General features: G+C 37.3%; 1 protein-coding gene across 2 annotated transcripts in view; it reads left to right on the top strand.

Moving 5' to 3' along the window:
- Positions 1-23,201, top strand: part of LOC105188891 (serine protease gd) — a 111,791-nt gene that overhangs the window by 66,818 nt on the left and 21,772 nt on the right. For both annotated transcript variants that reach the window (XM_025301595.1, XM_025301596.1), the window contains one exon: positions 19,893-20,263. In XM_025301595.1, coding sequence (XP_025157380.1) covers positions 19,893-20,263 — 371 coding nt within the window. The remainder of the gene's footprint in view (positions 1-19,892; positions 20,264-23,201) is intronic.

Raw genomic sequence — 23,201 nt, 5'->3', positions numbered from 1 at the left:
CAACTACATCGCACATAAGCACTAACTTTACGACCTCTTTCGAGTAAGCGGCGTAGCTGAGGAGATTAAGGCTCCCACACATACATTTTTGCACCGGTGGCGAGCGTTCGGATCCCACCGACGACTGCTTCACTACATGATATTTTTTTCTTTTTTTCCTTAATTTTCGACATATAGTAATACGTTATTAATAATTATTTATTTATTTTTTAATTTATTTCATTTTTATATAAAAAAATAAGGACATTTCGGGATATTTGAACGTAATATGAAATAAAAAATATATAAATCGTATGAACTGATTATATATTTTTCAAGCAACGTATAAATTTTATACATGTCAAAATCAAATACAAACTTTATAAATGTCTACATATTATAAAATGTTTCCATCGCTTCGCACTGTTGTGGATGAAAATTCATGTAAAAACATTGGAAACATAAAACTTTGTCGCACCACAAACATTTTATAAATGAATTATGTTGTTCACATACGCATTTTTTATTATAAATATTTGGAGGAAAGTATGGTTGGTTAACATTTAAAAACATTTCTCTTTCGTCAGCTAATTTGGACGCATATCATGCATATTGAAGCATACATTTAAATCCAAGATTTATACGTTGCTTGAAAAATATATAATCAGTTCATACGATTTATATATTTTTTATTTCATATTGTGTTCAAATATCCCGAAATGTCCTTATTCTTTTATATAAAAAATAAATTAAATTAATTAAAAAATAAATTTATACGTTGCTTGAAAAATATATAATCTGTTCATACGATTTATATATTTTTTATTTCATATTGCGTTCAAATATCCCGAGATGTCCTTATTTTTTATATAAAAACGAAATAAATTAAAAAATAAATAAATAATTATTAATAACGTATTACTATATGTCGAAAATTAAAGAAAAAAAGAAAAAAAACCATGAAGTGAAGCAGTCATCGGTGGGATCCGAACGCTCGCCGCCGGTGCAAAAATCTATGTGTGGGAGCCTTAGTCTCCTCAGCTACGCCGCTTATTCGAAAGAGGTTGTAAAGTTCTGCTTATGTGCGACGTAGTTGCGTGACCCTAACTTTGTCTCTTAAATTCTCTTAAACAAAGGCGCATTGGCACGAACGGCTCTAGGGTTTTCACCTACATACAAGTTATCAAACTCACTATGATTCGTTCAAAAAACGATTTTCTAATTGGCGTCATCTCCTTGTAAGAGACTGTTGTCGAAACGAGCGAATAGAACACAATGAGGAAGGGAGGCGCACGGATCGAGCGGCGATGGGTTGCGCGAGAAGCGCGAAGAGGACACCGCCGCTAGCTCGCTTTTGTTTTAGCGGGCTTTAAAAATCTGTTGTCGAAGTGCGTGCAGGAGCACGACTACATAGTTTCCATCTGGACGAGACATTGGGCATAATCTGCAATTCCAGGACCGTACAATAGTCTTTTCTTTTCCTCGTACAATTCATTTCGCTCCAAAAGTTGCTGTTTTCGAGTCAGTGAAATTTCCCTAGTGCTATTCAAGTTACAGCGCTCCTGCCTTTTTAGTCGGTCCTGTTTGTCGTAGTTTTCGGCGTAGATTTTACATTACAAAACATTTATTCTTTCTCTGCCAATGCCTAAAAGTCGTATGACAATAACAATTTTGTGATTAATTTCAAATTTATTGTCGATAAAAGGTCCTGAATTGATTGTCTTGGCGACTGCAACGGCATGCAAGAACAAATTTGAAACCGAAGCCTTCCAATTTCCTGCTTGCTCAAATTTCACATTTTGTTTATACTCACGGCAAATAAAATAGTTTGAAAGTATAGTAAAAACAATACATAATTCGATATTTTGTAACAGTGCATTAGACTCCAATTAATATCTTCACTGTTAGCACTAAATTTAGTTTTCTTGCACTCTGTCCTATATTTTCATCTTTTTATCACTAAACTGAATGCCATGAAAGCTTCTTTTTGCTAGCCTAGATGCCTGGCTGCGTTGCTGCTTAGTTTCTTTCGGACACGACGGCATTTTAACGATTAGAACTGTTCCGCACGGGCCGAAATTCGAAACACGATTGATCATGCGAAGTAAAGTAAATCAAATATTATATAAATATAATAATTCACAAATATTTGCTCTACATCGCATAATGGTAGGGAGATTAGAGAGGAATAAGCTTGTCATACACTTCCAGTGTGCGCTGATAGTGTGCCGCTTGCTGGCGGCATTCATTAACCGTGGTATCTATAGGGCATCATTCTTCGAATTTCACTTTATAACTTTGGGAATATATTTACAAGATATTCTTACGCGCTGGGTGCTGATAAGCACGTATCCGGGTTCGCGAAAATGATTCAATATTTGATTAAGAAAGAACTTCACTTTACTATCGTTATTTACAAGGATATTAATAAGCCTCTCTCGTTCAAACAATATTTGAGAACAGCATTTGTCACACGACAACTCGCGGCGTCGGCTCGTGTGTGTTTCAGTCAGTTATTATTTGTCTCGTTGCCCAGGAAGATCGCTCTTCAATTTTATGAACCGGTATCGATTTTCCGTAACTCAGCTGATCGGATCGTTCGAACTGTCTAGCAATTAAAAGACGGGCGACACCACATACCGTGGCGCATAACATTGCCCCTCCTCTTCAAGAATTGTCGTTCCAACAATTTGTGTGAGAAAAACGTCTCTTCAACTTCAGAAATCTCTATGGCTCTCGTCCTACCCTGAGCTGCTGCTTCAGGTTACCGAACTCCATATGACTTCTTGATGAATCTTGATGACTTTGTTCACGATTCCGAGGTATCAACTCTATTTACGTCCTCCAGGAGATGATTAGGCTCCAAGACGTCTCCAGAGTGATCCCTGTCGAAACAGTCATCTCACCACGTCCTCTTCTTTGCCGGCGTCAGGTCTTCGGACAAGGGGGAAATATTTTCCATAAATCCAAAACTTCAAGAAGATACCCCGAGTGCCTGCTTCAATATTCGTTCCAGCTTGCAGTCAGCCCTACGGAAAAACCACCATTCAAAAACCATGAGGGAAGCAATCTTCGTAGGAATTCTGTCGATAAACTACAGTCGAATACCAGCCAAGGCGATGAAATTGCCAGAGGATCTCTAAAATTTCTGAAATTTCACATTTCAGAGAGAAAAAGTGTCCGATAGTACTAAATGATTACTTATAGATAGTGGGCTTGGAATATTCTACAAAACTAAATTTTGTTAGGAGTACAAATAAGTTTCCGACGTTTTCTATCAAAAATTAGGAATTTATTGTGAAAGAACGGTACACTACGTTTTACTCAAAGTATTGTCCATCACTAGCCACTACTTTTTCTCATCTTTCTGGCAGCATTCGGATACCACGTCGGAAGAACTCTTCATCTTTTGAGGCTATCCACGAATCGACTTAATTTTTAATATCTTCATATGATGTAAAGAGCTGCTTAGATAGGCCATGTGCCATCGACCGGAACAAGTGATAATCGGAAGTGGCAATGTCTGATGAATACGGCGGGTGGGGTAGGACTTCCCAATTAAGTGTTTCCAAATAGGTTTTGACCGGTTTTGCAACATGTGGCCGAGCGTTATCATGCAGGAGAATAATTTTGTCGTGTCTGGAGTAGTAATGGGCGCGTTTTTCCTTGAGTGCTCGGCTCAATCTCATTAATTGTGTTCGGTAAAGAGCTCCAGTAATGGTTTCGCTCGGTTTGAGCAACTCATAATACACGACACCAAGCTGATCCCACCAAATACACAGCATGAGTTTTTTCCATTAATATTCGGTTTGGCTGTCGATGTTGAAGTATGGCCAGGTGGTCCTCATGATTTTCTCTTCTTTGGGTTATCGTAGTGGATCCATTTTTCATCATCAGTGACTATACGATGCAAAAAACCCTTTCTTTTATGCCTGGCAAGCAGCATTTCACGTGCAAAATCGGCGTTTAACATCTCTCGGCTTCAGTTCATATGGAACCCAATTTCCTTGAATCATTCCCAACGATTTTAAACGATATGAAATTGCTTGTTGAGTCACTTCTAATGTAAGTGCAAGTTCTTCTTGTGTTTGGCACGAATCTTCCTCCAATAATGCTTCCAATTCCGTGTCTTCGTACACTTTCGGCCTTCCACTACGTTCTTTGTCTTCCACGTCAAACTCACCGTTTTTAAACTTTTGAAACTACTCACGACAACTTCTCTCACTTAAAGCAGTCTCACCATATGCTTCTACAAGTAATCGATGCGCCTCAGCTGCAGATTTCTTTAAATTAAAGAAGTAAATCAAAAGTTCCTGCAAATGACGCTTATTCGGCACAAAACTTGACATTTTCGCACGAAAAAAATTATGTGATGCTGATACGGAGTCACTAATACTTCAAGGTTATGTTGTTACCAGATGTCCAAACTTACGCTATTACGCTATTACATTTGACAATTTCAACATAACCTTCTGGTGGGGCCATTTTTGTCAAACGGCGGAAACTTATTTGTATTCCTAATACGTTCACAATAAAAAGGTAATAGTACTGGCCGGATCTCTGTGAAGACTTCGCCGGCTCTTCGCATCTATGAGTAGACACCCGTCGCCTCTCTCGGAGGACTCGCAGCTTTCGAAGTACCGCCCCCAACGCGGCATCCAGCTGCCCCCGTACATCCTCCAAACTCGGTACCACCATTTACGGTTTGGCATGTCTGCTAGCCGGAGCTCCTGCTTCTCCACTATTACTAGTCATTTCACTTTTTTTTTCACTGCGGCTCGCGTCACGATGACCGCGTTGCACTTTTAATTATTCTCGCGTCGATCCCGGACGAGTTTCCAAAATGTTACGCGTTGGGTTCTGATAAGCGCGTATCCGGATTCGCGGAAATGATTCAACACTGGATTAAGAAAGAACTTCATTTTACTATCGTTATTTACAAGAATATTAACAAGCCTTTCTGATTCAAACAATATTTGAGAACAGTGTTTGTCACACGACAGCTCGCGGCATCGGCTCGTGTATGTCTCAGTCAGTTATTATTTGTCTCGTTGCCCTTTTCAATCTTATAGACCGGTATCCATTTTCCGTAGCTCAGCTGATCGGATCTTCCCAGCTGTCCGTCAATTAAAAGACGGGTGACACCACATACCGTGGAGCATAACAATATTTTACTACTGATTTATGAAAAAAAACCAATTTTTTGGACCAGTTATATGGATTTCTTCCCTTAATTCATGCCGTTTTTTTTACTTGGAATATTTATTATTTTTATAGTACCATCAGACATCAATCAAAATAATCGCTATTGCTTTCGACTACTTTTTGCCGTCTTTCTGGTAAAAGTTGGATCTCTCGTCGAAAGAAGGACCTATTTTTTGGGGCGATCTAATCATCGACCTATTTTCAGAGTTTCTCGAGGTTGGCGAAGTGTCTTCCAAGGAAAGTTGCATGAAGTGAAACAGATGAAAATCGGAAGGAGCAAGATCGGGGAAATACGCTTGCAGCGAATTTCCCATTCCAGGCCCATCAATGTTTTTTAACCGTTCTTGCCATGTGTAGTCTAACGTTGTCATGTTGGGGGATCACTTTCTGCCTATTACTGGCTACTGACACTTTTTTGCATTAATTCGTTATTCGATCGCTTCAATTAGCGTTGATAAAGGCATTAACCACTTTACTAGGATTCAGAAGTTCATGATACATTATGCCTTCCATATCCCACCAAATGCATAGCATTATCTTCTTTCCGTGAATATTCCGCCGGTATTGATGTTAAACATTGACCGAGGCCCATCCACGACTTCCTTCGTTTCGGATTTTCATGGTATATTCATTTTTCGTCCCCAGTCACGCCATAAAAAGCACTTCTTTCCATGTTTAGCAAGCAAGGAAATGCAAACGTTCAAGCGATTTAACTTTCTGATAATTGATAAGCCATCTATTTTCTTTATTTGTGAATTTTTCCTAAGGTATGTAGCTGCCTCGAAACGATTGATTTCTCGACTTCAAGGGCTACTGACAATTCTTTGAGCATCTGTGCCGGATTTTCATCCAATAACTCTTGCAGTTTCTCGTCATCAAATTTTTTCGGCCGCCCTGAGTGTTTCTTGTGTTGAACTTCAATATTACCTTCTTTGAAAGGTCGCATCCATTTTCTACACGTTCTTTTCGAAGGAGCAGCTTCGCCATTGTCCAGAAACAATTAATAAGCTTCAGGACCCTTATCCTCGAAAATTAGTGAAAAATATCGTACACGATATTTTATCAATGGGACAATTTAATTGATTGAGAATCATAATATTTAATCATAATATTCAGTGACATTTATAAAATATGATATGCGATATTTTTCAAGAATATGAACTCAACTGTACTTTTTTTCAAATCAAAGTAGTATAGAAGTACACATCGAAAAAACAATTTACCGCGTTCCATTTTAATTCAATTATAGAGAAGCATTTATTCAAACAAGGGATAGCGTCTGATGACTGAATGTAAATAGGAATTAGTTCACACTTCAAAATGATATAAAAAACATCTGTCATTGCCCGCAGCATACGCAGCTAGAGCTATCTAGCGTGAATAGTGGCTTTCAATGCAATCTCCTAATATACAGGGTGTCCTATTTTAACTTTCACATTAAAAAATCTCGAAAACTATGAAAGATAATAAATGAAAGATTAAAAAGAGCTAAAACACGTTTTCCATGATTTCGAAGGGGAAAAAGAATGTTATTATCAGTTTTTTATTTGGAGAACATTTCTCGCAATTCTCCAGAAATGATCATTGGATTGAGAAATAAAAAATACCTGTTCAATATTTTTAAAGAACATAATAAAAGTTATTCCCCCCCATCCTCTCGGGGTAGGGTGGGTGGTAACGTTCAAATCTCAAATGGGAACCCGAATCGAAGAGGGAACTGCTCGACGCGCCACTGTAGGTGTATGGCGAATTACGGCTTATTATAAAAGGCAATGCAATGCTATCCATCACGAATGAAAAAAATTGTTTCAATAAAAATTTCACGTACAATCTAATTCTGCAATGAAAAATGTGGGTCCCCATTTGAGATTTGAACGTTATCACCCACCCTACCCCGAGAGGATGGGAGGAGGGAATAACTTTTATTATGTTCTTTAAAAATATTGAACAGGTATTTTTTATTTCTCAATCCAATGATCATTTCTGGAGAATTGCGGAAAATATAATTTTTTGCGATTACAGCGCCATCTATCACGAATCAAAAAAGAAGTTTCGGACAAAATTTACGTATTTTGTGGCGCAGAATCCGTATCTGCAATAAAAAATGGGGGTTTCCATTTAAGATTTCAAAGTTGCCCCCAACCCCCATTCCCAGGGGGTGGGGTGGGAGGTCGAGTTTGGTATCATTGGATGTCCCTCTTCGAGACTAACAACTTTCATTAACTACTTTTTTTTATCCAATGCATAGTTCTCGAGATATTTCAATGTCTTCAGATAAATCGTGCACCCTATATACGCAAAATGATAATATAAATTAATTTCTATTATAAAATCTTATGATTTTATTGTAGAAGTTTAAGACCTTATCTTGACTTTGAAATAGACTCTCAAGGTTATATAAGTTTTGATTTTTACCTTAAAAGTTAACCTCTCACTTTTCCTTTGACATCAATCAACTTTTGTTTGAAATTTTGGGTTGGAGAAAAGTTTCTTCGTATTTTAATGCAAAAGTGGGACAAGTTTTTTCATATTGCAAATGAAGTTTATTAAACCAAATATGTGCTGTTTTATTCGACACCTTCTGCCGTTTTTGAGATAAAACCATAATTCCATCACTGTAGAGCTTTTGTGATTTCTGGGTGAAAATTTGCGACAAATGATTTTCACAGACCTCTTTTGAAATAAACTTTACACCATCAAGAGAGTTCTGTAGAGACTGAAACAAATGGTAGTCTGATGGTACAAAGTTAGGGCTATACAGTGGATGCATCAAAACTTCCTAGCCAAGCTCTCTCAATTTTTGACGGGTCGCCTAAGATGTATGAGGTCTGGCGTCGTCGTAATGGAAGGCGACGTCTTTCCTATTGATCAATTCTGTTGTCAATTGATCAATTCGCTTTTTCTCGATTGCTTGGCATAGTCTTTCCAGTTGTTAATAGTAGAGTTTAGAATCAATTGATTTGACCAGGCGGTAGCAGCTCGTAGTGAACGATTCCTTTTCAATCTCACCACATACACAGCATCACTTTTCTTGACGTCCTGGCTTTGCCACCGTTTGCGGAGCGTCACCTTGCTTCGACCACGATCTTTTTCATACATTATTGTCGTATATGATTCATTTTTCATCGTAATAAGCTGTTTCAAAAGTAGTTCGATTTCGTTTCGTCTTAGCAACGATTCGCAAATGGAAATTCGATCTATTAAATTTTTTGTTAAATCATGTGGCACTTAAACATCGAGTTTTTTTGTACCCAGCCTTCTCTAAATAGTTTAAAACTGTTTTGTAGTCGATGTTTAGTTCCTTACTGATATCATGACTGCTAATCTGCCGGTTTTGCTCAACTTTTTCCATAATTTCATCGACTACTCCAGTGATTAGTCGATCAGAGCGAGCATTTTTGACATCAAAATTTCCAGATTGAAAACGCTTGAACCAGCTTTGTGCCACTCTGTACTGATATTGCATCATGTCCATAAATATCACAAATTTTTTGAGCAGCCTAAGTCGCATTCTTCCTTTTTTATAATAAAATTTCAAAATATATTGAATTTCTATTTTATTTTCACTCATTTTCAAGACACAATAACTTTTGAGTAAATAAATATCCCAACTTTTTTTTTTAACTTCTCTATGATATGTCATCTTTCAAACGCACACAAATATTGCCGGTTACGATTAATATTACCAGAGTTATGCGATCCAAAACTATCTACCGGGAGGATACAGAGAAACTTTTTCCTCAACCCAATATTTCTCTCGAAAATGCGTTGTGTTTGCGAGATATTGTCTCATATTTTTTATATCGTTTAAAATAGAACACTGTATAACTAATCTAAACAATATTGAGCTACTTTTTTATTATAAATTATTATCTTTTGCATTCCTGAATCTAAATCCCAAAAGATGAAAAAATCGGCATGTGTCACTTGAAAAAGATTATTTGTTAGCTATTCAAGATTCTGATTTCATGACATTAAGATGGCTTCTTGCCTCAACCTGAGCTACTGCTCCAGGTAGATCCTTTGAAGTCCAATCAAATATCCTCCAGGAAGAAAAGAAACTAACGCTGATTCTTCTCAGGCCTCGTGTCCTACTTCCTGCAAACTTCATCTTTGGAGAAGAAGGAAGTAGCATCTGTGGACCCATGATTCTCTTTTGAGAATACTTCAAGTCCTTGCCTCGGCATTTGACCAACGCCTCGCGGAAAAATCATGATCAAAGTCCATAGGAAAGACAATTTTCTTTTACAATCTTTACATATAACATTTATAAGTATCAGTTATTTCTATCATAATATCATCTCTAATTGTGACTAATAATATGACTCTTCTAAGCCGTTTAATATCGAACGCGCTTTTCTTCTCAGGTTAGCAGCTAATGTGACTGTTTTCATATTTTCGCTCCAATTATTTACGCATGCTATCAAATTAAATTGTGCAAAATATTCACGCAACGGAAACGTGCCATCATAAACATCTAGTTTCAATTTATATCCTAAAATTTCAATAGAATATCCCCGTCTGCGATAGGTGCTACAATTAGGAGAAGCTGATTCATGACTTAAGGGGAAGATCTCTTTATTAAAGATTGTCCCCTCCGATTTTGTCGAATTTGATATATGTTTTAGTATTATCCTCCCTTCTTTTTGTTAACGGGAGGGAAATCCTCATGGATACTCGCCTCCGTTGGGGGAGGGGGTTATGCCGGACTCTTACCGGCTAAAACTCCCTTGGATGCTTACCAGGCCGGCCGGAGTGGGGGAGTCGGGAGAACTACGCCGTGTATTTCCCCCTCCCGAAGTATTACTCTCTTAACTAATCAATAAAGTGACTCGACGCAATTCTCAAGCATTTACAAGAAAAATGAATTTAAAGTTTAAAGTTTCTTGTGTGCCATATATATCGAGTTACACAGAGAGAACGATTTAGTTGAACTTAACAAATGCTTATTTGGAATAGTCGAAATTTTTGATTGATCGAACGAAGTTTTATTTGACGCAACAAAAATATTTTGTTGCAGCTTACAAGGAGACCCTCAGACCTGTTAATAAAGGATTTTGACGGTTCTCGAATATATTGTAGAGGAACCTCCCCTTGTGCATGAGGGTCAAAGGGTTTTCCTCAATGGGCCTTAGTTTTAGAGAAAAATTTTGAAGTTCCACGCGCCATAGAATACTCAGTACGTAGCAGCAACTTCGAGTCAGCGGACGTGGCGCAGCGACTGCAGTTGCGGCTAGTACGCTGTAGGACCCAAGTTCGGTTCTGATCATTCTTTTTTTTTTTTATCAATTAGCAAGAAATGTTCACAGCATATATCGTGATATTCGTAATAAGTAAGAACTGTGTTATGATTATGTAGTATTTAATATGTAGGTCAATTCTAGAATAGAAAACTGAAATGCGAAGAATTGGTGGAGACAAATGGTATTTTATTATTGTATGCAAATATAGTTATAGTAATATTAAATAATTCTTACATCACAGATTCCTCTGTATGAAATGAACAATTTTCAGGGTGATACTTATTATAGAAACAGGAAAAACATAAATTCACAGAGCACCATGAACATCGTGTAAAAGCATTTTCCTTACAGGCACATGGTTGTTTTAAAAGCGAGATGGAAGAAGAAGAAATTTCGTCTGGAGGTATATCCGCTAATAAATTGTTATTTTACATCAAGGTCTCACAATATTTAAATGCGTTTGTCACTTCTCCCTTGAATTTGTCGTCTAATTCCATTTTATCAAAATTATCCAGTACACAATACCGCTTCGATCGTTCTCTCTCGGGAGCCCTGAACGAGTAAAAGTGAACGAGGCTGCTGCTTCTTACTAACGGAGGAGCCGTTAGTAAGAAGCAACTCCCAACTCTTTTTTAAATCAGGTGCCACGGTCTTTTGACGAAGGATTCTTTGTTAGGCTTCGGGTCGAATGCGAACGAGAAACCAACGGCCAAATTCAAACATGTTGAATCCTCTGCTATACTGTCTCCATCAAAATATTGGAGTGTAGAGCAAAGCAATGCTTAACACATTGGATACAAAACAAATAATATTTAAAATCGACTGCGATACTATAAAACGGGATTTATAAGTGAAGTATGAATAATATCACTGTTCTTATTTATTACGAATATGTTCTTATTTATCACAATATATGCAGAAAGAAATATATTTTCGAATGTTAATGATTTATGTTTTCCGGTCTCGCTTTTAAAATAACCATGTGCTTTTAAAATAACCATGTGCCTGTAAGGAAAATGCTTTTATACGATGTTCATGATGCTCTGTGAATTTATGTTTTTCCTGTTTCTATGATAAGTATCACCCTGAAAATTGTTCATTTCATACAGAGGAATCTGTGATATAAGAATTATTTAATATTACTATAACTATATTTGCATACAATAATAAAATACCATTTGTCTCCACCAATTCTTCGCATTTCAGTTTTCTATTCTAGAATTGACCTACATATTAAATACTACATAATCATAACACAGTTCTTACTTATTACGAATATCACGATATATGCTGTGAACATTTCTTGCTAATTGATAAAAAAAAAAAAATGATCAGAACCGAACTTGGGTCCTACAGCGTACTAACCGCAACTGCAGTCGTTGCGCCACGTCCGCTGACTCGAAAGGTGCTGCTACGTACCGAGTATTCTATGGCGCGTGGAACTTCAAAATTTTTCTCCAAAACTAAGGCCCATTGAGGAAAACCCTTTGACCCTCATGCACAAGGGGAGGTTCCTCTACAATATATTCGAGAACCATCAAAATCCTTTATTAACAGGTCTGAGAGTCTCCTTGTAAGCTGCAACAAAATATTTTTGTTGCGTCAAATAAAACTTCGTTCGATCAATCAAAAAATTGATTTGGACTATTCCAAATAAGCATTTGTTAAGTTCAACTAAATCGTTCTCTCTGTATACAAAGCCAGTAACGAGCAATTATAGTCGAAATAGTAAGTCGATTGTTTGGTACGCTAGAATTCTACATGTTACGAGTTCGAATCTTTTTTTAATTTTCTTTAACCTACAGAAAAGTGCAATATTGTGCAATATACTGCTATTATATTAAAAACATAACAAATATAATTTATTTTCTTTATGTAACATATAACATTTAAAATTTATTTACTATGCAGTATTTTACTTACAGCTATTACTTATGCAATAAATAAATTTTAATTTATTTTCCATTTTTGTCACGTTCCTACTTCTATACATTGTATTTATATCAATGGATTTCGAATACTTTCGACTATAGAAGGCGTTTTTGTTGATAAAGAAATATGTTGTTGTATTATTCATCTAATTGCGAATTTGTTTTGTTTGTGAGCCTGCTAGATGTTAGAATGTTAGACTATTAGTTGTCTTTAAATAGAACAAGAACTAATATTTGCAGTATAGAGAATAGTGTGAAAAGCGATTTTCAAAAATCTAAGAGCTTAATATTAGGAGCGTCAGTAAAAAATATGACAAAGAAATGTTATATAAATAAAATAAATTATTTTTATTATCAATGATAAAAATATATTGTATAATATTGTTGTGTCCGAGCCACAAGGATTGTGGCAGCGTTCGTTGTCCGCGAGCCTTAGGCATCTGATTTTGACAACTGAAAGAAGATTGTCTGGACGATGGAAAATTCGATAGAAAGCAAACAGTTGAGAGACTGAGCTCGAGCCATCAACACAGACTGACGTGCAGCGTTCGGTGTCGGCTCTGTTATTATAATTCTCGCCCAAAAGAGTTTGCGGCGGTTCAGTTTTGCTGTCAATAAAGCTTTTCGTTCTTTTACCTAATATTCAGTGATTTCTCTCCGCGCGTCGGAATTCGTCTCGCGAGTGCGTGACAATATTGTGCTTTGCTTAGCACCTCGACTACCACTATTCATTGGTCTGACTTATAACTCGGTACATATGATACACGGAAAATTTTAAACTTGTTTTTCTTGTGAATGCTTGAGAATTATGTCAAGTCATTTTACTATTAATTAGTGGAAGGATAGTATATATTGGGTCTGGGAAAAAGTTCGTGGCGTTTTTTTTAGTAAAATTCAACTGGTTTTCTTATAGCGTGAAAATGAATTTATTTAAACCAAATATGCTCCATTATTATCGACAATGTTTCGCCATTTTTCGGGTAGAGCCATGATGCCATAGGTGAAGAACTTCTGTGGTTTCTGGTTGAAAAACTGAATCAAGTGGTTTTTACAGACTACTTTTGAAACCAGCTTAATTCCATTGAGAGAGTTCTGCAGAGATCGGAACAAGTGATAGTCAGAGAGTGCTGTGTTTGGACTATACGGTGGATGCATCAAAACTTCCCAACCAAGCTCTCGCAATTTTTGACGGGTCATCAAAGAAGTGTGTGGTCGGGTGTTGTCATGATGGAAGACATCTTTCCTATTATTCAATTCGGGCCGTTTTCTTTCAATTGCCTGGCGTAATCTCTCTAGTTGTCTACAGTAGAGTTGAGAATCAATGGTCTGACCAACTGGAAGTAGCTCATGATGGACGATTCCCTTCCAGTCTCACCACACACACAGCATCACCTTTTTCGGCGTCAATCCTGGCTTCGCGAACGCTTGTGACGGCTCACCATCCTTTGTGCACGATCTTTGACGTTTCCGATTGTCGTACGTGATCCATTTTTCATCACCGGTTATGACACGTTTCAGAAATAGCTCGATTTCATTCCGTTTCAGCAGCGCATCGCAGATGTTAATTCGGTCTATCATGTTTTTCGCGCTCAACTCATGAGGAACCCATACATCGAGCTTCTTTTTATAGTCAGCTTTGTGTAAATGGTTCAAAACAGTTTTGTGGTCAATGCCTAGCTCCATATCAATATCGACACTGCTGATATGCTTATCTTGCTGAACTTTTTCAAGAATTTCATCAGCTTTTTCAGTGATTGGACGACCAAAGCGTGACTCATTTTTCACATCAAAATTACCTGAACGAAAACGAGCGAACCATTTTCGCGCAGCAGATTTTGATAAATTACCTTCACCGTACACAGCACAAATTTTTTCACAAGCCTACGTAGCCTTCTTCCCTTTGTCGTAATAATATTGCAAACTATAGCGCAATTTTTCATTACTTTTCTCCATTTTCAAACGCAAACAACTTTCCAACCACTGCACCAATTTCGATGTTTATACACTCAAAGTAACGCTCGAAGTGTCACCTTTCCAACGAGCGTTTAGTGGTGTCGCTGCGATCTGTGTTTTCTAAGTTATTTGCAATTGACGCCATCTGTCGGGAAAAGCGCCACGAACTTTTTCCAAGACCCTTTATATATTGAAACATATATTAAATAACTAATATAAAACATAACTAAAATATATATTAAATTCAGCAAAATCGGAGGGAACAATCTCTAATACTTCGCTTGTTAGCTGGTTTATTTGTTATCCCTGTCTGTCGCAGTGTCTCGTCCTGTTATCCTCCTGGTATTTGTCTTCTGCTTCCGCTTCTCCTGGAATTGCCGGAGCCTTTACATCGCGGCATGTAACGCTTCTTCTTTCGTTGCTGCCATCACTTGGCTTCAAGTTATCCTTGGAAAGTGCATCATTGTCATCTCATAGTCCGAAACTACTTTTCACTCCGTTCGCTGTTTAATTAGCGATCCTAAAACGTTCGCGATAATATTCTTTTTTTATATCGAATGAGACTCTGGAGGAAAACATTCCATTCACTCATAATAGAGAAGAACGTAGTATTATGGTTCTTGTAAATATTATGTCTACTCTCAATATATCCATTATTAGATAGCAAATTCCAATTATTACTCATAGAATCATTTGTTTAGTAGTTCGCCATTAGTGTAGTGATGCTAATATATCAATACACAATAACTAGCACATTTTATAATGCATTTTTACTTTCGAGCATTTCGAAATGTTTTCAAAGATACATTTTAGCATTTAATTAGACATGTTTCTTGATTATTTTTAAACTTGAACATATTATCACACGAATATATTGTATACGTACATGTACAATTGTGTATTTTGCTTGTTACTTGACATTTTATTCGGCTGTATATCTTTCAAATTATGTAAAGTTAAATGAAATAGCATGACATTTTGCTAATGTTGCTCTATAAAAGTGCTGATAAATACTGTCTCTTTTTCAAAAGGTTCTTACGCCAAAATAATTATTCGAGAAATAGATTCTAATCTGTAGTTTATTTATGTTGGCACTACACTGCTGTCTTTCTGGCAGATTGTATTTCCTAACAAATAAGTCAATATTCACATTAAAAATTCGCAGTTATATTTATTATTATTCCCCTTTTAAGAGTTCAATTTAAATAAATATATAATTTCGTAACTAAACACTTTGTGTTATTTTAAACGAAATCAATTTTTTGTATTAGTTTTAATGGGAAGCCACATTATCACCCCATTTTATGCTATGTTGCTACATTTTTACAAATAACATCCTAAGTAATAGCTATTACATAAATTTGAGTTTATAACCAATTAAACAACACTGTGACAAATGTAATCAGTTTTCACTTTAAAATATTGGTTATTGATAAAGTTATTGTACAAAATGTGAATGGAAGACCATAATACCACCTTCCCCTCTACGTCCAAGAATGCAATACGCACGTTTATAAAAGATTCAAACGTTTAATAAGTTCATATTTATATCCTGTTAAAGATAATCAGAATATCGTGATCTTATAGTCACAGATTCGCCATAGTCACAGATTATAGTCACAGATTCGTCAATTAAAATCGACACGTTGTGTCATTTTTTTGACGTTCTTTATTGGAAACAATTATTTATTTATATATTTATTTATATATTTATTTATTATTTATTTATTAATTTCTATGAAAAACATTTATAATTTGACCAGATCACAATCATTTATATCAATCGATTATCGATACCAATTATTGTAATCCCTCTGAGATATTCAAGGATGCCGGGACTTTTTATACACTCTGTATATTTATTACTTTTTTTACACACAACAATATATTTTATTTTGTATATTTTATAATATTATTGGGTTGGCAAATAAGTTCGTTCGGTTTTTGTTTCAGTGTAAGTTTCATGCGGATTCACTTTTTTTTCTCAGCTCTATCGTGCAAATCGAATACATATTTGAAAGGTTATGTTTCACCGTTTATGCTGTGCCGTGTTTGGTTTGGCTAACATCAGTATTGTATGTGCTGCGTAGCTGTGAACATGAAAATAAATAACGTGCATTATCGTCACATTTTGCTCTATTACTTTAAAAAAGGCAAACGAGCTGCGGATGCTCATAAAAAGATATGCCGTGTGTATGGAGATGATGCCTTAACAGAACACGTATGCCAAAAGTGGTATGTCAATTTCCGTTCTGGAGATTTCGACGTCAATGATGTGCCCCGCTCCGATCGCCCGACCGAGATTAATTCAAGTGACATTAAGGCTATAATCGAAGTAAATCCATCTCAATCGGTACGAGAGATTGCTACGATATTGAATATATCCCACACAAGCGTAGAAAAGCATTTGCGCCAGCTGCAATACGTTTCTCGGCTTAATGTTTGGGTGCCGCATCAATTAACCGAGGCTAACTTGACCACACGCATATCCATCTGCGATTTGCTACGGAAACGCCAAGAAAACGACCCATTTTTTAAACGAATGGTGACGGGTGATGAAAAATGGGTCGTCTACGATAATGTAACGTGTAAAAGATCATGGGGACATAGCAGCGAGCTACCGCAAACAACCTCGAAGGCGGGATTGCATCTGAAAAATATAATGCTCTCCATATGGTGGGATTTCAAGGGTGTCATCTATTACGAACTGTTACCGTCAGGCAAAACGATTGATTCAACTGTATACTGTTCGCAATTGAAGAAATTGAACCAAGCAATCCGCACAATATGTCCAGAATTGGCAAATCGCAAGGGTATCGTCTTCCATTATGACAACGCCAGACCTCATACGTCACTGATCACTCGGAACAAATTGCTTTAGCTTGGCTGGGATGTTTTGCCACATCCTTCGTATTCACTGGATCTTGCCCCTTCCGATTATTATTTATTCCGGTCGCTGCAGAACTCTATGAACGGAAAAATCTTCAAGGGATGAAGAGGCCGTTAAAAACCATTTGGATTAGTTTTTCGCCGATAAGCCCCAGACGTTTTATGAACGCGGCATAATGAAGTTGGTGGAAAGATGGCTAGAGGTCGTCTATAAAGATGGCCAATATACAGGGTGTTTGATAGCTGATCATGCAGACGAAAGTTGGAGATAGATTGGGTGTAGCCGAGAAGAAAAGTCATGTACCATAATGTCAAATTGGCAATAGTTACCGAGTTATTAATTAAAACATGTGAGCCAACGAGCGCGTAGAGAGCGGAGGGCGGCCGCAGTAAGCACGTAGACATTTGATACAGGCGGATTCAGCGAGTAACGGTAGGCGAGCGCGCGCGGCGAGGGGCGACGTAAGCGACAAGAGACAAGCGCGCGCGACGAGGAGCGAGCGAGCGCAAGCGACAAGAGGCGAGCGAGCGAGCTTTTTCTTTATAGCTTTTTCCTTATAGCTCGCTCGCTCCTCGTCGTTCGCGCTCGCTCGCTCTTCGTCGCGCTCGCTCGCTCCTCGTCGCACGCGTTCGCCTCTTGTTGTTTACATTGCTCCTCGCCGCGCGCGCTCGCCTACCGTCACTCGCTGACTCCGCCTGTATCAAATGTCTACGTGCTTACTGCGGTCGCCCTTCGCTCTCTACGCGCTCGTTGGCTCACATGTTTTAATTAATAACTCGATAACTATTGGCAATTTGACATTATGGTACATGACTTTTCTTCTCGGCTACACCCAATCTATCTCCAACTTTCGTTTGCATGATCAGCTATCAAACACTCTGTATAATTGATTAAAATTTATCTTGTGTATCAAAGAATTGTGTTTTATTCTACTCTAAAAAACCGAACGAACTTATTTGCCAACCCAATACATTGCATTTCGTTAAGAAAATTAATCTATATTGAAATACTTTTATTAATTTTTCGATTAGTCATTTTACTTTTCATTGATTTCATACTTTCAGCAAAATATTTCCACCATACACACACGTGCGCGCGCGCATACACACACATACAGAGTGTCTCTTTTTAATTTCCTCTAAATAACATTTTCATTTGGATTGTAGAAAAAAAGACGCTTCAGACAAAAGTTGTTCGCACATATATCTAATGTGGTTCTGATGTAGTCTGTAAAGTAACAGCGTGTACGGGTTAATGTGTAGAAAAATTTATTTTTAATAATTTTAAGTACATGGATTTGTTGTACTCCATGAGAAGAAAAATGCTATACCATTAATAATGAGTCCAGTCACCACCAGCATTGATAATTGCCTGGCATCTCCGAGGCATACTTTCCACTAAATTCCACTGCGTATTCGTTCGGTAAAGACCTCCAAATGAGACGAATTTGTCGTATCAGCTGCTTCAAAGTGCACACTCTTTTTCCTCGAAGCTTGTGCTTGAGATATGCTCATACATTTTCAATGGGATTTGCATCTGGCGACTGCGATGGCCAATCGAGTGTGACGATGTCAGACTGCTCTTTCCACTCAGTGCAAAGCTTGCTTCGGTAAGATCCAGTCCTCGTTTTTTTATGAAGCATCGTTCAGCAGTCGGTAACAAACACTTCTCATAAATTTTAAGCATTAAGGTCGGGTTCCGCTTAAACAAATTCACAATTTTTTTTCCATATTCGGCGTCACTTTGCCTATCGAGCCACGTTCTGGCAAGTCATCGACATTTTTGATCTTCTTATATTGCTGAACCCACTTAGCGACGAACGATTTTGACTTTCCTATGTATTTAGCAGCCACTGCATATGACATTTTTGATCCTTTGGGGTGGGAACAAAAGAACACAGCCTCGTAGCGCGATGCGTATGCGGCACTCATGGCGGTTAACGTGTTTCTCAGGTTAAGTTCGACGCCAACTGAATCTTTTGTGACAAAGCATTCACGACAAAGATTTCATCTATCGGCTCACAAAAAAACTAGGACGATATTTGAAGCCAACTGCCATTTATGCCGTGCACGCTCTTACTTTACAGACTGTATATCATATCGTAGATGTCGTTTTCAAGAAATTTTAGAAGCGATCAATTTCTTAAATAAAATTTGGTTTCTTCTTTAAGTTGTAGATCTTGTTGAAACGTTTTCAAATCTTTTCTTCTTAAAATTCTCTTCCTAGAATGTCTTTTACATAAGCCAGTCCAGAAATATGAAGCTTCAAAGTTTATTTAAGGATAGGATATGTTATATTAAGGATAGGATTATAATCCTACGGAAGATCTAACATTGTTTTTGAGCAACCTAACGGCATACATCCTTTCGACTGCTTTCAAGTTGTCATTCCACAACTCGACTAATTTTATCATATTAACTATTTTGGTTGAGCTATAATACTTTATATGTCCCTCTCTGTATGTACTAATTGTTATCTAGCATTTGAAGGGATCTTTTTCGAAAGTATATAATAAATAAATTACACATTTTTCTCTCTCTTTCTTTCTCTTTCCTTCTTATCTTCCTCTATCACTCGAAATTTTACCGTCTTTTTCTCTTTTCCCCTCCTTAAAATAATATTGTACATATAAGATATTTTATATATTCGTTTCTCTCGCTTTCTCTCTCTTTCTTTTTTTTTCATTTGTAGCCGCGCATTGTTTTAAGATGGATGCCCAGACCAACGTGAATATACCTCCTAGCGCGATGTTAGTCTCTTTGGGCCGCTACCGACTACGTGATTGGCGAGAAGCTGGATCTGTAAATCGGGAAGTCGCGAATTATATGCTTCATCCTGACTATACGCATAAAGGTAGCGGCGACTCTGACCTGGCGATTTTAATTCTGAGGACTTCTGTTGAATACAGTCCTACAATCAGACCAATTTGTTTATGGCCCGGTTCATCCAATCTTCAGAACGTGGTCAATAAAGCAGGATATGTAGTTGGATGGGGTCGAGACGAATTCGGTAATCCTTATCTTTCGGAACCACGAATGGCAAGACTACCAGTAGTCAGTCAGGTAAGAATATATCCTCGTAAGACATACTTCTTTATCCGTCAAAGTTTCTACATCTAACAACAATATGTAATTATCCATCTCAAATTACATATTCATACTTTTATATGATGCTACACTCTACTCTGTATGTATAGAGGGTGGTCGAAAATGAAATAAGCGTATTTTTTAGTATTTAATCTAATTTATTCGAAAAATGCTCGGATATATCAACTTCTGTTGCAAGAGGAATGTAATAATTGACTATTTTTGTTCACTAAACTTCAATCCCATAAGAGGAGTTCACTTCATCATAAAAATTTAAAATGGCAAGGGATATCTAACATACCATTTGAAAGTGCGATAAATTCACTTTACAACGGTATTTTACTTTTTGAATTCTGATCATTATTTCCTGAATAAACACGTTGCAAAGAAAGCTACACTATTTACCAAACCAGCAACTTACATGACAGCATAATAAATGTTGGAAACGAGCAAGAGGAGACATTGTGTATTTTTCCCGATATAAACAATGCATTACGTCCTGGAGGACTCGCGCTTGCGAGTCCCACATATACTTGTATGTGCGCGATACAGGTCAGGGATCAGAGGTGTCCGTTTACTCCGATCGCGACGTACAGCGGGTGGTCCGCTCTTAAATCAGAGAACTAAATCTTTTTACCTGGGATTGGACCGCGAGTTGATAGTTGGAATTGGGGTATGAATTGGAAAGGAGGGAACGTGATTTGAATTATAAAATAAAACTAATATAAATTATAGAAAAAATTGACGGCACATTTTATTGAGGTAGATCTAAGAACAAATTTAAAATAGTTTTAACAAATATTTTCGTTTTGTACAATAATTTCGCGTAGTTAAGGGTCTACAGGAGCCAGAGACAAATTCAGCGTTTTGGTGGCCTCGTGCAGCGAGATCGCGAACCAACACCGTGCGCGCGAGCGCAAGAGCAGGAAGGTTGGGTCAAGTCAGTTTGACAAGGAAGAACAATCGATCGCACCGTCCTTGTCTTACTCACTCGGGCATTTCGCCGGCCGATACACGGCGAGAAAATGCTTTTCAGGCTTTTGGGTGAGTGAGCTAAGTGTCGCAGCGACTCACGTGCAATAGCATTTTACAAATTGACGTATTTTGTCTAGCTGACGTTATATATCACCGCCAAATTATTATAGCATATTCCTTATATTATTCCCGAGATCCCGACAAAGCCAGATTTTGCAATCCGGCCGTCTAAAATTTATGAAAAATAAATGAAGCATCCGCCGTACCAAGCATCGCAGCGAATCACTCCAAAAATTATTTTACAAGATGCAAAATTTCGCCTCGTTGACGATACGTATAATTGCTAAACTGTTATAGCATCTTCCTTGAACTATCCCTGAGGACCTTATACAGCCAGATTTTACAATCCGGCCGTCCAAAATTTATAATATATAAATAAAGTATCAGCCGTACCAGGAGTTGCAGCGAGTCAGGTGGAATACCATTTTACAAGAAGCAATATTTTGCTCTATTGAAGTAATATGTGACCATGAATTTGTTATAGCATCTTCCTACAACTATTTCCGAGATCTGTACAGAGTTAGATTTTACAAATAGGCTATCAACAATTTAGTATACATAAATAAAACGTCAGCTGTACCAAATCGCAGCGAGTCAGGCGGAATACAATTTTACAAGAACAAATATATTGTCTCGTTGACAATATATATAATCGCCAAATTATTATGGTATTTTCCTTGAACTATCCCCGAGAACCCTACAAAGCCAGATTTTGCAATCCGGCCGTCAAAAATTTATCATACATTAATAAAGCGTTCGCTATACCAAGCGTCGCTGAGAGTTACTCGAAATATCATTTTACGAGATGCAATATTTCGTCTCTTTGACGATACGTATTATTACCAAATTGTTACAGCATCTTCTTCGTACTATACCCGAGATCGGTACAAAGCCGGATTTTGCAATCCGGTCGTCAAAAATGTATAATATATAAATAAAGCGTCCGTCGTACCAGGCGTTGGAGCGAATCAGTTGAAAAATCATTATAGAAGATGCAAAATTTCACCTCCTTGACGATATGTTTCACCGCCAAATTGTTATAGCATTTTTTTTAACTATCCCCGAGAAACCTACAAAGCCAGATTTTGCAGTGAGGCTATGAGAAATGTATCATAAATAAATAAAGATTTATGAAGCGTCGGAGCGGATCACGTATAGTACTCGTAGCATTGTACAAAATGAGATATATTCCTTCACTGATGTAATATATCATCATCATATTGTTATAGCATATATCTAAAATTATTCCCAAGATCCTCACAAAGCCAGATTTTGCAATCGGGCTGTCTAACTTTCATTATAAATAAATAAAGATGCATCAAGCGTCAAAGTGGATCATGCGAATACAATTTCACAAGAAGAGATATTCCGCCTTGTTGGCGTAATATGTGTAATCGCCGAATTGATATGGAATATTCCTTGAACTATTATCGAGGTCCCTACAGAGCCAGATTTTGCATTCCGGCTGTCAAAAATTTATCATATATTAATAAAGCGTTTGTCGTACGAAACATCGCATCGAGTCCCGCGAAATACCATGTTACAAGAAAAAATATTTTGCCTCGTTGCTGTCATATATCAGTACCAAATTGTTATAACATATTCTTCGATCTATCCCCGAGGTCTCTACAAAGCCAGATTTCGCAATCAGGCCGTCTAACATTTATCGTATATAAAAGACTGTACCAGGCATTGCAGCATGTCACGTACAATACAATTTTGGAACATTTATCGTATATAAAAGACTGTACCAGGCATTGCAGCATGTCACGTACAATACAATTTTGGAACATGAGAAATATTGTCTCGTTAATGTAATATATCACCATCAAATTGTTCGGCTGTATTCCTTGTATTATTTCTAACGTCACTATAAAGC

The sequence above is a fragment of the Harpegnathos saltator genome, unplaced genomic scaffold, assembly GCF_003227715.2.
Source record: "Harpegnathos saltator strain DR-91 unplaced genomic scaffold, Hsal_v8.6 scaffold433, whole genome shotgun sequence".
In the NCBI taxonomy this organism is placed as follows: Eukaryota; Metazoa; Arthropoda; class Insecta; order Hymenoptera; family Formicidae; genus Harpegnathos; species Harpegnathos saltator.
The sequence above is the reverse complement of the archived record's forward strand: the minus strand, read 5'-3'. Positions and strand labels throughout refer to the sequence as shown.